This window comes from Mastigoproctus giganteus, chromosome 1, assembly GCF_048544385.1.
Source record: "Mastigoproctus giganteus isolate SK-2022 chromosome 1, ASM4854438v1, whole genome shotgun sequence".
NCBI classification, from domain to species: Eukaryota; Metazoa; Arthropoda; class Arachnida; order Uropygi; family Thelyphonidae; genus Mastigoproctus; species Mastigoproctus giganteus.
The window spans coordinates 231848103-231861408 of NC_143575.1; the positions used below are offsets into that span (position 1 = coordinate 231848103).

The following is a 13306-nucleotide window of genomic DNA, read 5'->3' on the forward strand; positions in this document are numbered from 1 at the left end:
TACATGGAATATTTTTCCCCACATCTGGGGCAGTGCCCCAAAAATCTCTCTCAGGTTTCTAGAGTCCATTCAAAATAGGGCAGTTAGGTTAATTAATGACTCATCTCTAACAGAGTCGAGTCTCTCTACTCTCTGTCTCAGAGACATTCTGTTTCTGCTGCATGCTTTTTCTATAGATACTTCCACGGGAACTGTTCTTCTGAATTGGCTTCTATAATTTCTGCTCTCTCTCTCTCTCTTCCAAAGCAGTCTGAACATGTGTTATAGTAGTAGTAGCATGTGATGCAAGAAAGCAAGTGTATGAGCTTATGCAGCATCAGCCAAAAAAAAAAAAAAAAATCATCACGCCATTCCTTCCAAATGCCTGTCCAGTTCCTCCTTAAATTTATTCAACCTATCAACTTCCACAACGACAGATGGAAGTTTGAGGTTGTCACAGACATTTTCTCAGATATGCCAGACAAGCTGTACTTGCTACCTGGGAGTCTAAAACGCTGATGGAACTGATATTCGAGTTACATTCAAGTCAAGTGGACCCAATTTAAGCAAAGTTTGGACAGTCTGTGACAGCCAAATCCTCTGCTTGCACCTTCACAATGGGGGGGGGAGGACTGTTAGTAATCCTGGGTATAACCTCCATACACAAGCACACTGTAGGTGACCACCCAGGGGTGAACCAAAGTAAGCAGGGGTCAAGGTGTGGCGTGCATACCACATAGAGGAATGCCGCCCCTCTGTGTTACAAGCCAATACTAGGTGATAGATGACTCTCATCAACTGGTGCAATACTTTGCTTATTGGAGGCTTGAAGTAGTGGAACCCATGTTTAGTGTCCAGAGCTAAGTTCCGGTCATCCCTTCCCCATCTCTTCCATCATGCAGTATGACTGATGACTTTTGAGGTTATGATGAACATCATGATGAGATTCAGTTTACCTTACATTTTGAGGGTACAGTTCTAAAACACTGTTCGCAGGTTGGCCGCTAGTTAGTACACTGGACCAAACCTATTGGTAACTCTTTAGTAGGCTTCCAGATCAGCTAGTGTATAATCTTGCTACTTCTACTCTGCCAGATAGTGACTGGAGGGAGTCCGAGTAGGACAATGTCCTCCTCCTCAATGTAGGAGGACATTGTCGAGGCCACACTGGGTATATTCTTCCCATGCGTAGACCATATCCAAAAATTTCATTACTTCATACAGATATCCCCCCCCCACTTTTTCTTACTATTGAATACACCATGAATTGTCAAACTAATAGAGTAAGCTTATCTGCGAAAAGATCTAAACCTACCAAGCACTTCCCAGTTCGCTTCAAATATACATGGTCTCAATTCTAATCTCAACAATGTCCATTTGCACTTGCAGTCTGCCAAATCCCATGTACTTTTTCTGACAGAATCTCAGTTATCAGTTGATTCAACTACTGCTCATCTCAGTTGCCCAAATTATTCACTGTATGATTTCTTTTGCCTCAAAGGTGGCATTTGTGCATATGTCCTTTCCGATATTACCTGTCAGAGACTTGTTAATTTGCTATCTCCCCTTTTCGATCTTCTCTGGCTTAAAATCTCTCTACCCCATTGTGTCAAATTCACCTATTGTCTCTACTGTTCTCCCAACTCCAGATCACCTGGAGCTCTTTGACTTCCTCTCTGCAACTTGACTTTCTCCAGTCCAACTTTCCTAACAGTGAGGTAATTTCTCTTAGTGATTTTAATATTCACAACTCCAGCTGACTTCCGTTTTCTAGTCACACCGATCCAGCTGGTCGAGATACTGAGGCTTTTGCAATTGCTAATGACCTTGCACACACTGTTCATTTACCTACAAGGACGAACCCACAACCACCAAATATGGAGGATGCGGAAAGGTCAGAGAATGACTACCGCATATCCCGGGAGCAATATGGCCTTAGTTGCTAACGCTCCCAAAAACCAAATAACAACAACCTACAAGGATACCGGACAATCCCAACCATACAGCCAACGCGCTTGATCTCTTTCTCAGAAACAACCCTTCTAAGTATACGGTCAAAGTGAGTGGAGCTTTAGGCATCTCACATCACAACATGGAGATTGTCTCTTCTCCAATGGAGCCATTATCTCATGGGTATTCCCAACCTTATTTTGTTTATCATTACAAGAATGCAAAATGGAATAACCTGCAAGATTCTTTTCTTCTTTTCCTTGGTCGGACTACTGTTTCAAAACTTCTGATGTTAATGTTTGCTCAGATTGTGTCAGTGAAATTATTCTTGTAAGAATGGAATTCTTTATTCCGCACTCCACTTTAAAATCTCGTCCTTCTAGATTTTGAGCTGGCTAAGAGTAGAAAACTTGCTTCTTACCCTAATGGTAGCCAAGCATTCTGGTCTCTTGCCAAAGCTATTGGTCACAACGTTTGCCCATCTCTGTTCCCATCTCTGTCAAAATCAGATGGTTCTGTTGTCACTTCACCCAAGAATAAAGCTGACCTGCTAGCATCCCATTTTTCTTCAAACTCATATATTAATGATCTTGGTAAAACACCTCCCACCATTCCCAACATGCTCCATTCAATGCCTCCTGTGGTCTTCTGTCAAAAGGATGTCAGAAGGATTTTGACGAATCTTGATGCTAAGAAAGCTCCAGGTCCTGATGGAATTTCTCCACTTGTTCTCAAAATCTGTGCTCCTAAACTTACTCCTGTTTGTTGCTGCCTTTTTTCACTTTCTTATTCCAAAGTTGTTTTTCCTTCTGCTTGGAAATTTGCTCATATCTAGCCAGTTCCTAAAAAGGGTGACAAATTCCTCCCACCCAATTATCGTCCCATTGCAATTATTTCTACTCTTTCTAAAGTAATGGAAAAATTAATTAACTGCCAACTCTTAAACTATCTAGAAACCTTCCGTCTGATCAACGATTGCCAGTATGGATTCCGTCAACGTTGATCTACTGCTAATATTCTGGCATATGTTACCCATTTATGGACAAATTCAATGGAAAAGTCTGGTGAAACGCAAGCAGTTGCTCTTGACATCTCAAAGGCTTTCGATCGTGTTTGGCATAAGCTTCCATCTTATGATCTGCCAACTGTTTTTTGTAATTGGTTATCCAGTTTTCTCTCTGATCACTCACTGAGGGTGATCGTAGATGGCTCTCTGTCTTCTAACTTCTGCACTAATGCTGGTGTCCCCCAAGATTCAGTTCTTTTCCCCCACTCTTTTCCTCATGTATATTAATGACCTTCTTCCATTGACTGGAAATCCTATCCATAGTTTTGCCGATGATAGCACATTGAATTCCACTTTCCATTTTGAGAAACCTTGCCTTGCTCAATCAGCTTCAACTTCTCAAATATCTGCTACTAATTCCTTAAATGCTGATCTCCAGTTAATTCTCTAGTGGGGCAAAAACAACCTAGTTGATTTAAATCCATCTAAAACTCAGTCTTGTCTTATATCTCGAAAAAAGGATTCTTCTGCTCCTACGCTTATCTTTGGTAACACTCCAATTTCTAGGCAAAATGATACATCTCTTTTCGGGATTATCCTAACTTCTAATCTCTCTTGGCACAAGCACATTACAAATATTGCTTCCTCTGCATCTAAAAAACTTGGTTTTCTCTTTCGATCTCAGCGTTACTTTTCTTTCAAACAGCTGTTCACTCTACAAATCGCAAATCCACCTACCATGGAAGATTGTTCCCACATCTGGGGGGCGGTGCGCCCAAAACCTCTTTCAGGCTTCTAGATTCCATTCAGAAGAGGGCAGTTAGGTTAATTAATGACTCCTCTCTAACAGTCTCTCCACTCGCTGTCTCATACGTACTGTTTCTGCTGCATGCCTCTTCTACAGATATTTTCATGGGCACTATTCTTTTGAATTGGCTTCTATAATTCCTGCTCTCTCTTTCAAAACAGTCCGAACACGTGCCACCACCAATCAACGTCCATTTACTGTCCAACTTCAAACTCACAGAAGCAACTTTTCATCTTCCTCGTTTATTCATTCAACTGCCGTTTTCTGGAACAACCTTCCTTCATGTTTTTCCTGAAAATTACAGTCTACAGAAGTTTAAGTCTAATGTCAACAAATATCTTCTTTCGTCCTCTCAACCTCCAACCCAAGCACGGTACTAAGTACTATAGGTTCTAATACCTCTCATGTTTGGGGTTTTCATAAAAAAAACAAAAAAAACAGTCGACATCCTTTTACTGTTCAAACTCACAGAACCAACTTTTCTTCTTCCTCATTTATTCATTCTACTCCCATTTTTTGAACAACCTTTCTTCATAAGTATTTCCTGAAAATTACAATCAACAGAAATTCAAGTCTAATATCAACAAATATCTTCTTTCACTTTCTTAACCTTTAGCCCACAAACAGTACTAAGTACTTAGTATAGGTTCTAATAACTCTCATGTTTTAGGTTTTTATAAAAAAAAAAAAAGAAAAACAGTTGTGTGTGTGTGCACTTCTTAGTGTCGCAGGCTGTGATACACATTCAAGTTCATCCTGACACAAGACAAACATCTACGTTTTTATTTTACTAACAGGAGTTACCAATATTCTTTAAAATATTACTGCATTATATACTTCAACATGATTATATTAAACCTTTTATTTTTAATAACCTAAATAGCTCACATGTAATATTTCATAATACAAGAATGATAAGCATTTCTTTCTTAAACATTATTATGGTCTGCTCACTCATACATCTCTTCTTTATATCCTCTTCATTTCAAATGTACATATTTTAAATTTGTTTAATTAGGCAATACTTTTTCTATTGTAATAAACATGTAATAATATTTTTTTATATTATTATTGTTGTTAGGTATGATTCCCAATGGCTCAATGCATTGCCACATCTTAGGTAGAAAGGTACATAAAATAAATACTGTGTTATAACCCTTAAATCAGAACTTTTTATTGGTAACTGGTTAAGATTTTGGCATCTCATTACTGGGAACAAACAATTCACTGCAGTGATCAGGAATAAATACACACACATACAAAGGTTCTTATGTAACTTTTTTTTAATAATAAGATGTAACTTACAACTTGTTTGCTGCCAGTATGTCAAGTAAGATATTGTCAAAACTGATGGAAGAAGACATAAACACCAGAGTCCACATCCAGCTTGACTCCTGAAATACAGAAATGTAAACTAAATAAAATTATTTATAAAAATAGAACTTAATGAACCACTTCTATAAGATTATACAATCCTTATAATGTGCCTACCATATCAGCTTAGTCAGCACATTACATCACTGTCTTAACACTCATTTGGAGAGGTCTTGGTTCAAAAGCCACTGATGACTGGAGTAATTTCTAAATTCTTTTTCAAATGAGGCCATGATCATTGGCTCCTAGGTTAAGAGAATAGAGTTTTTCCTGTGAATTATTCACGTTTTTTTGCTTCCAAGCATGCAAATCAGCCCATGAACACACTTCTACAAACAAATAAAGCCATACAAATATTAACAGCAAGCTTTGGTGCAATTAAAATTATAATTTGAATTTGCATCCTTAGTGTCAGCAACAGACTACTATATACATTTTTAACAAACTTTGAAGTTTCACTTTGTAATACGGTGAAACTGATATGATGTGCCCCTTCATACTGTGGTTTCAGATATACCATTGGTATGATCATGTCCCCCAAAAGAAATTATGAAAAAAAGTAGTCTGTTCAAAGAACTAGCAATTTCATATTATAAACTGGAAAAAGTGGATCCTGTATACAGTTGTATCTACTGTACATCCTACTACCATATTTCCAAGAGGAAAATTAGCTAAACATTGTCTGTATATTCACTTCGATATATTCAGTATTCAGTTGCAGAGTAATTTTAATACAACTACTATTTGTCAAGTGTGTTACATTAGTTACAAAATAAACTTTTGTAAACAACAGCACACAGCATCCTTTCTTCATCTATAAGGTACACTTAGGATAGCAAAAACTGTGGAGGGCTAAGCTATATACATGAACTGACAACTGATTTATGGAGAAATCACGTGACTTCACTTCAGCACTATGATAGGCCGGGCAACTTGGTTTTGATTTAGTTTTCTCAAAACATTAAATTCTAGGGCATCAGAAATAAACATATGGCAAAATTAGTAAATCAGTAGGACTGAAGCAATGGTCACCAAAAATAAAAAAATATACAGCTGAAGAAAAGTTAGAAAGATTATCAAATGAGTTAAGATTGGCAAAACAGAATGCTAACTAGACTTTGTGAAAACAATGATGTGGACCAATACTTATACAAGTGGTTTCTACAGAAGCATTGTGAAGGAGTACTGACAAATGAGGTAATTTTGAAATCACAGATACTTATAAGCTACTTGGTGGAGACGATGACACATTTAAAGCTCTGAAGGATGACTTTGGAGATGGAAGGCCCATCATGGGATAGCACAGGTTAGCCTTGTAGGCATATCTGCATTTGATGACATTACAGCAGCAGCAGAAGTGTTTCCTGAATTTCTGTGTAATGTGATTCAAGATGGTGAATTCACAGATGAACAGCTGTACAACTATGATAAAACAGCACTGTACTATAAACTTCTTCCCAAAAAAGTCACTGGATATTAAAAAGGCACTCAACAGTGTGGGCATGAAAACTAACAAAGAGAGAATTACTGTGTTACTGGACACAAACAAGACTGGAAATTACAAGTTAAGGCTATTGTGCACTGGTAAAAGTCAAAGTCCCTGGTTTTTAAGCATGAAATCTTTACCTGTGATTTATAAAAATAGCTCCAACGCTTGGTTAACAAGTGATATTTTTGTTTTGAAAGTGAGTTTGTACCATTGGTGAGATGCCACTTGGCAAGGTCAGACTCACGTTTCTACCAAAGGACACAACTGCACTAATTCAGCCCAAGAATCAGGACATTATTCAAGCCTTCAACGCTTACTATCATGGTAAGCTACTTGGTGGCGTTGTGAACTCAAATATTCAAGTTCTAGAATTTTTGAAAACATTAACCCTGAAAGACATTGCATACAATATTTGATCAGCATGGGAGAAAGTAAGCTGAAGAGAAAGTAAGAGAAAGTAAGAACAGCAGTTGAAAACTGCTGGAAAAAATGTATTGGAAAAGATGAGATCATTAATAATAACCTTGAATTAGCAGCATTTTCAGAACAAGAAGCAAAGGCTGCTTATAACATACTTGGTGGCAGTACAGGAGCAAATGACCTAGCTGCTCAGATTGAGGTGGATGCAGAAGCTCCAGTTGTGCATTATCTGAGTGAAGAAGAAATCATAGCCAATGTGAACGGTGGAAAGACAATCAACAAACAGAATGACAGTGACACAGGGAGTGATTCAGAAGTTAATATGAATTACTCATGTAAGAAAAAGCACCAGAAATTAACAAAGTGCTTGAAAACATTAAATGGGGTAACGGCATGGTTAGAATGTCCAAGTGATAGTGAAAATCTTCATTTATTGTATTTGACCACTATCAAGAATTATGTACTGAGAAGAGAAAAAAAAAAAAAAAAAAAAAGTGCTGTCATCAGTTCCACAAAACTAAATTACATGACTATTTCAGAACTGATGCATTAAAATGCATCTGTTCTGAAGAAAAAGTTCACAACAGCATTGTGTATTAGTAAAATGTAAAGGGAATAATATAACTTTTAATATGTTATGGTTTTTGCATGTATTTTCATAAAAAATTAGTAAACAAAGTATTTCTTTACTAAGCAAAGTGTATATATGTTAAAAAACCTGGGGAAAAAAATGGTAAAATTTTTTCAGCTATATTGCATTTCATCGATAACAGAACATTAAAGGTATTAAAGTTGTCACCTGACACCTGCATTACATTAAGGTTTCATTGTATATAAAATATTAACTTGAATAAAGAAGTAACAAATATAAAATGAATTACTTCTAATGTAAGTGTTGAAGGACATATTTCCTTTGCACAGGTAAATTAGTTGTGGAAAAAGTATCTCATTCCATTTCATTACCTGCATGGTAATGAAGAAATTTCTTAAAATTTTTATTAAATGAATAACAACTTAGAAATAATTTTGGTAAAAGTGAGACCATTAAAAATATTACTTAAAAATCCTTAAGATCAGTTGTTGGTGGGACTAATTTATGCTATCACTACTTTCTTGTGTCTGACTATGGAAAGAAAGAACTGGTTAATGCTTTGCCCTGCTTTTGTTTCAGATGTTGTTTTTGATTGACTGAGCATTCTTCCGGTGTTATTTTGTACTTTCAGGAAAACAGCATACTGGATGGCTGCATCTGGCTGTAATAATTTGCTTTGTATAATGTGTTATGTAGGCAGGTTTTAACCAGTTAAAAACGAAGCATTTCTGCAAGTTTTGTTCATTCTAATTCTATTTCCTCAGGAATAAAGTTATACACAGATGGTTTATGGAATCAGTTCTCTTCTATTTCCTCATTGTGAACTGCAAAGATAATTATAGTAAGCCATTTACACTTACTGCTTGTGATAGAGGATATCTGGTTGTCTTGTGATTGATTTAATTGATTGTTTTTGTCCTCCTTGTGGCAATTCTTGCTGATCTCTGGAGTTTCTCGTGACTTTGGTTGCCCAGTGTTACGTGCTTAATGGCCCCCGCTATTATCTGAGACTGTTATTGGAGGAGAAGGGGAAAATTGTAGTCTCGAGTGAAGGTTGTGGAATGGGGGAAGGGATACCTTCCTTCCAACTGTCATGGGTGATATTATTCCTTGGGCTGTATTGTACTGTCAAGATTTCTTTAAATTCCCTTCTATTATAATCAATGGCAAATATGTGTAGGATCTTTAGGTGAAATCTGTGGATCTCGTTAACACATTGGAAGACAACACTGCCTCTAATCACCACATTCTAACAGGTTTCATTGCCATGTTTGTCTATTATGGCATGGAGTTGCTGCACTGGTATTCCATCCTATACACCATATCAAGGTTCCTGATAAATAGAGTAAGGTGGTGGCTTTCTAAATATGCTGAATATTCTTCTTGCGCATGAAGAACACCTGAATCTAATGTCCATTGGGATCACTTTTTCTTTAGGGTTGTCCCAACAGTAACTATTCAGTTATTTTCAAAATCAAGAAAAATTACGTGTTAATCATTTACTACAAAAAATCAAGTTTATAACACAGACTGATAAAGATTTCTCTTAGCATTTAAATATATCATTAACAATCAAATAATAAAAATACAGACCCAGTATCAGGTGAACAATGTGTGTAACATCAAATAAATTCAGCACACAGTTACTTTTGAGACATCCTGTACCACTGGAGGGTGAATAACATTTTCTCCAGGCATCCCCCTCCTCTTTGAAAGGAGGAAGGGAGAATGCAAAGTATACACTGCCTCAACCTGCACACTCTTCATTCAGAATGAAATAGTCATTAGTTATATGTATCTGATTATTAATTTGTTAATGCTCTACTTGGATCACAGGATTCCACAGTGAATCCATCTACAAATGCCAAATTCTTTGTTCTTCAATGAGTTCATAGCAGATGATGCTTAATTAGTTCATTGGTCATACGAATGTACATATATTTTACATATTGTATGACTGTTACAAACCCTTTAAAGTTGTTTCAGTAAACTAGGTTCAAGTAACATGTGAAGTATATACAAGGGTGTTAAAATGAGATAAAAACTTTTTTAAAAAGTTAACTCACTCTTAATTCTGCTTACTTAAATTTCATGTGTAACAACTTAGGTTGAAACTAGGGAAAGAAAGAAAAACTGAGAGGTAGGAAATTTGGAAAAGCATGACCTCCATGAAGGACACATCAAAGAAAGGTGCTTGACATTGTTTAAAAAATATGGAGGAGGGAGACAAAATAAAATGGTGAGAAGGGTGAACAGGAGCATTTAAAGGCTTGGATCTGTCAAGTGGGGCAGAGAACCTGCAACTGGTTGGTCACTGACAAACTTTTTGTCTAAGTACTAGATTCCAGAAAATTCAATGGGGAAATCTGGTATTCTACATGTAGGTACTCTGATTTGCACTTATCAACAGACAAAACTTCAAAGGTGTTATTAATTATATTACTTTCTTAATTGCCTAAGTAAATGTCCTTTTCTTAAAATATCATTAATAAACACTGTAACACTAGTCATTAAAAAAGTCAGCTCTATATATCCTTGCTTGTAGCCTCAACATGTGTCCTGCTCATTACATCTGGTAGGTAACCTACAGATATGTCATGTCAGATCATATTATTAAGTCAGACTACATGAATTGTTATCACAATTTTGCATATAATGCCAATTGTAATCACGTGGTCTGCATTACAAGCACAGAGTACTCACATCACATGTTTGAATCTACTAAATACAGTAATGTTCCTAAAGTCTTTATCTTAATATGGCTGGAATATAAACAGAAAATTTACTTATTTGTGTAACTTATATTTGTATATAATACAAGTAATTCAGATTGACAGCCATGCTATGCAGGCATAGCGTGGCTGTCAATCTAGCTGATTAATATTATATGCTGCGTTAAACAACACAGAGTCCACATCTAAGCCTACTTTAACTTCCCAGCAACCAATTACAAATATTTTGATGAGACGTTTACTTCTGAAATTCTGCAATTTTTCAAAAGGCAGATCTCCAGAATAAACAAAATGTGATTTAAATTCTCTCTCTCTCTCTCTCTCTCATACACACACACTCACTCACGTGGCACCTCCGTAGCCAGGTGGGCAGGAGTAGCAGTGCATAGCACACGCTTCTAGATTAGACCAGGGTTCGAGCCCGTGACCACCAAATACAGAGGATGTGGAAAGGTCAGGGAATGACCACCACTTATACTCGGAGCAATATGGCCTTAGTTGCTAGTGCTCCTAAAAACCAAATAACAACAACTCACTCACACTTTGTATAGGACAATTCTGATAAGTGTTGTAAAGTACAGAACTCAGCTTGTTGAGAAGACTTAAGTCCAAAGATGGATTCAAACATGTATCCTTTCAGTTGCAAATTTTTACAAGCTACTACAGCCAACATATAATCCAATGCTTTATACAGAAAGGACAATTCAGCAATAAATAAGTATTGATAAGCAGTAATCCATATAGCATTATGGGAATGAGCTGCAGAAAAGAGGCTTTTTGATAAAGTTGAAGTATTGGCATTGAAAAACTGCTCAATATGCAGGACTAGTGTCTGTTATATCATGCATCAAAAAATATTTGAAGAGCTACCATCACAGTTGCCACTCTTCTCAACAAATTCATTTGAATGGTTGGGCTCCTGATTTTCCTACTCTAACCTAACATTTTCAAGAGACAAACTAAAAAATGCTTTGCAAAAATAATAAAATCTATGCAAGATAACTATACAGATAACACTAGCTATTACATATCAGCAAAACAAATAATTTTTCTTGCTGCAACAAAATTAGCCTTACAATGAAGGTAGATAATAAATAAATAAATTTTTTGTTTATACTCCGGCACGACAACCAAGTCAGTAGAGTTTACAATAAATCGTCAATACAAATATTTATCGTATTTAGTAGTCACGGGCTTGAACCCCGGTCCACTCAAGGAACGCGTGCTATGCACTGTCGCTCCTGACCACTGGGCTACGTCATACATACAGCTTTACAATGAAGGTAGATAGATTGATACATGTGGTAGTTTTTAAAGTGTAAATTAAGTGTTTTCATCTGCAATAAAATGATTAATACCATATTTGATAATCATGTTCATTATAAAAAAAAGTTATATTTTATTCAATTATTAAAAACAAAAAAAAAGCAAAGGTAAAGTCAAGATACCTGAAATTTCTATTTTTCTTAATGTCAACTACTTTGCACTGCTGACAAAAATATACAAAACCAAGTTGAAGCATAACCCCTATAAAAAGAAATACTTTTATTTTATATAATTATTATTGTTATTTCATTAAAAATATATATTTTACTGTGTCATTATGACTAACAATAAAAAAAAATCTAATTAGGATACACCCTATCCTGAAAAAGGCCTGAGGTTGGGTCAATTCATGTCTTGATGATAAATAAGCTCATACACCAATCATTAATTGAAATAGCTCTTTACTGTGACTAGAATTTACAACTTAAAATAACATATTTACAATAAAATTTAATGTATAAAATAAAACTGTAATAAAATTATTATAATGAAATTAAAATTACCTAAAATAAACTGGTTAAAAGCAATAAAAAGCGATTATCGCTTTTAATCCAGTTTATTTTAGGTAATTTTAATTTCATTAGAATAATTTTATTACAGTTTTAATCCTTGTATAGTGTATCATAGCAGTTTTATTTTATACATTAAATTTTATTGTAAATATGTTATTTTAAGTTGTAAATTCTAGTCACAGTAAAGAGATATTTCAATTAATGGTTGGTGTATGAGCTTATTTATCTCAAGACAGGATACACCCTTTTTTGATTAAAAACCCAAAATAGGTTTTATCCAAAAACATACTTTAAAACTACCCATCCTTATTTTATCAACTGAAATATTTCATTTTGGAAACTGTACTCTGTTTTCAAAAAAAAAAAAAAAAAAAACATGATTTTTTTTTTTTTTAATCACATCAGATTCCTACCTATCAGCAGAAAGAATTGATTTTACAAGGATGGCATAGAGCTCCATAACTACTAAGTACAGTAATGTTCTTTTATCTCTCTATATTTTGAACTCCTTTGACCTTATGCCAACATCCCAGAGTATAAATGGAAAATTTCTTTTTATTTTTTATACATTTGAAAAGGGGTGTTTCAGAGTTCTTATTAATGAAGGGGCTTTTAAGCATTCAGAAAAAGTTCTAATGGAGAAAGGGTAGTCGCAGGGGGTAAAGGAGACGTACAGTGGTCAATGGCATTTTATTAATGGCTGTACAATAATAAACTATCCCAATAAAAGTTTGCTCAGAATTGCCATAAAATTTATTTCTGTGTACCTCAGTCAATTATGCTTAATCAGTGCATAATTCTGTACCGCTGTAATTCAACTAAGATGAATTATAGCATTTCAGAAAGGGCTTGTAATAGTGGGTTATCAAGTTATTTAGAAGTTTTATTCCCGAGCAGGAGTTAAGGTGAGAAACCATTGCCTGATGTTATTTGCATAGGATTGGTAGACTATCTAAAAGACTTTCAAGAACATTCAAAGTAACGGTTAAAGTGAACTTAAAGAAAAAAAGAGCGGCCTCTGAGAGACAGATATGAGTTGACGCTTATTTTGAGGCAGTTCTTTAATGTGATTATTTGTACATGTTACAAAGGGCATAGTAAAGTGTTATGTATATTAG

General features: G+C 35.5%; 1 protein-coding gene across 1 annotated transcript in view; it reads right to left on the minus strand.

Annotated features, from left to right (window-relative positions):
• The window catches only part of Dolk (Dolichol kinase), an 86843-nt gene that overhangs the window by 73082 nt on the left and 455 nt on the right, over nucleotides 1–13306 (minus strand). Inside the window, exons 2-3 of the mRNA XM_090369082.1 lie at nucleotides 11799–11877; nucleotides 5049–5137 (exon numbers count right to left, since the gene is read on the minus strand). Coding sequence (XP_090225208.1) covers nucleotides 5049–5137; nucleotides 11799–11877 — 168 coding nt within the window. The remainder of the gene's footprint in view (nucleotides 1–5048; nucleotides 5138–11798; nucleotides 11878–13306) is intronic.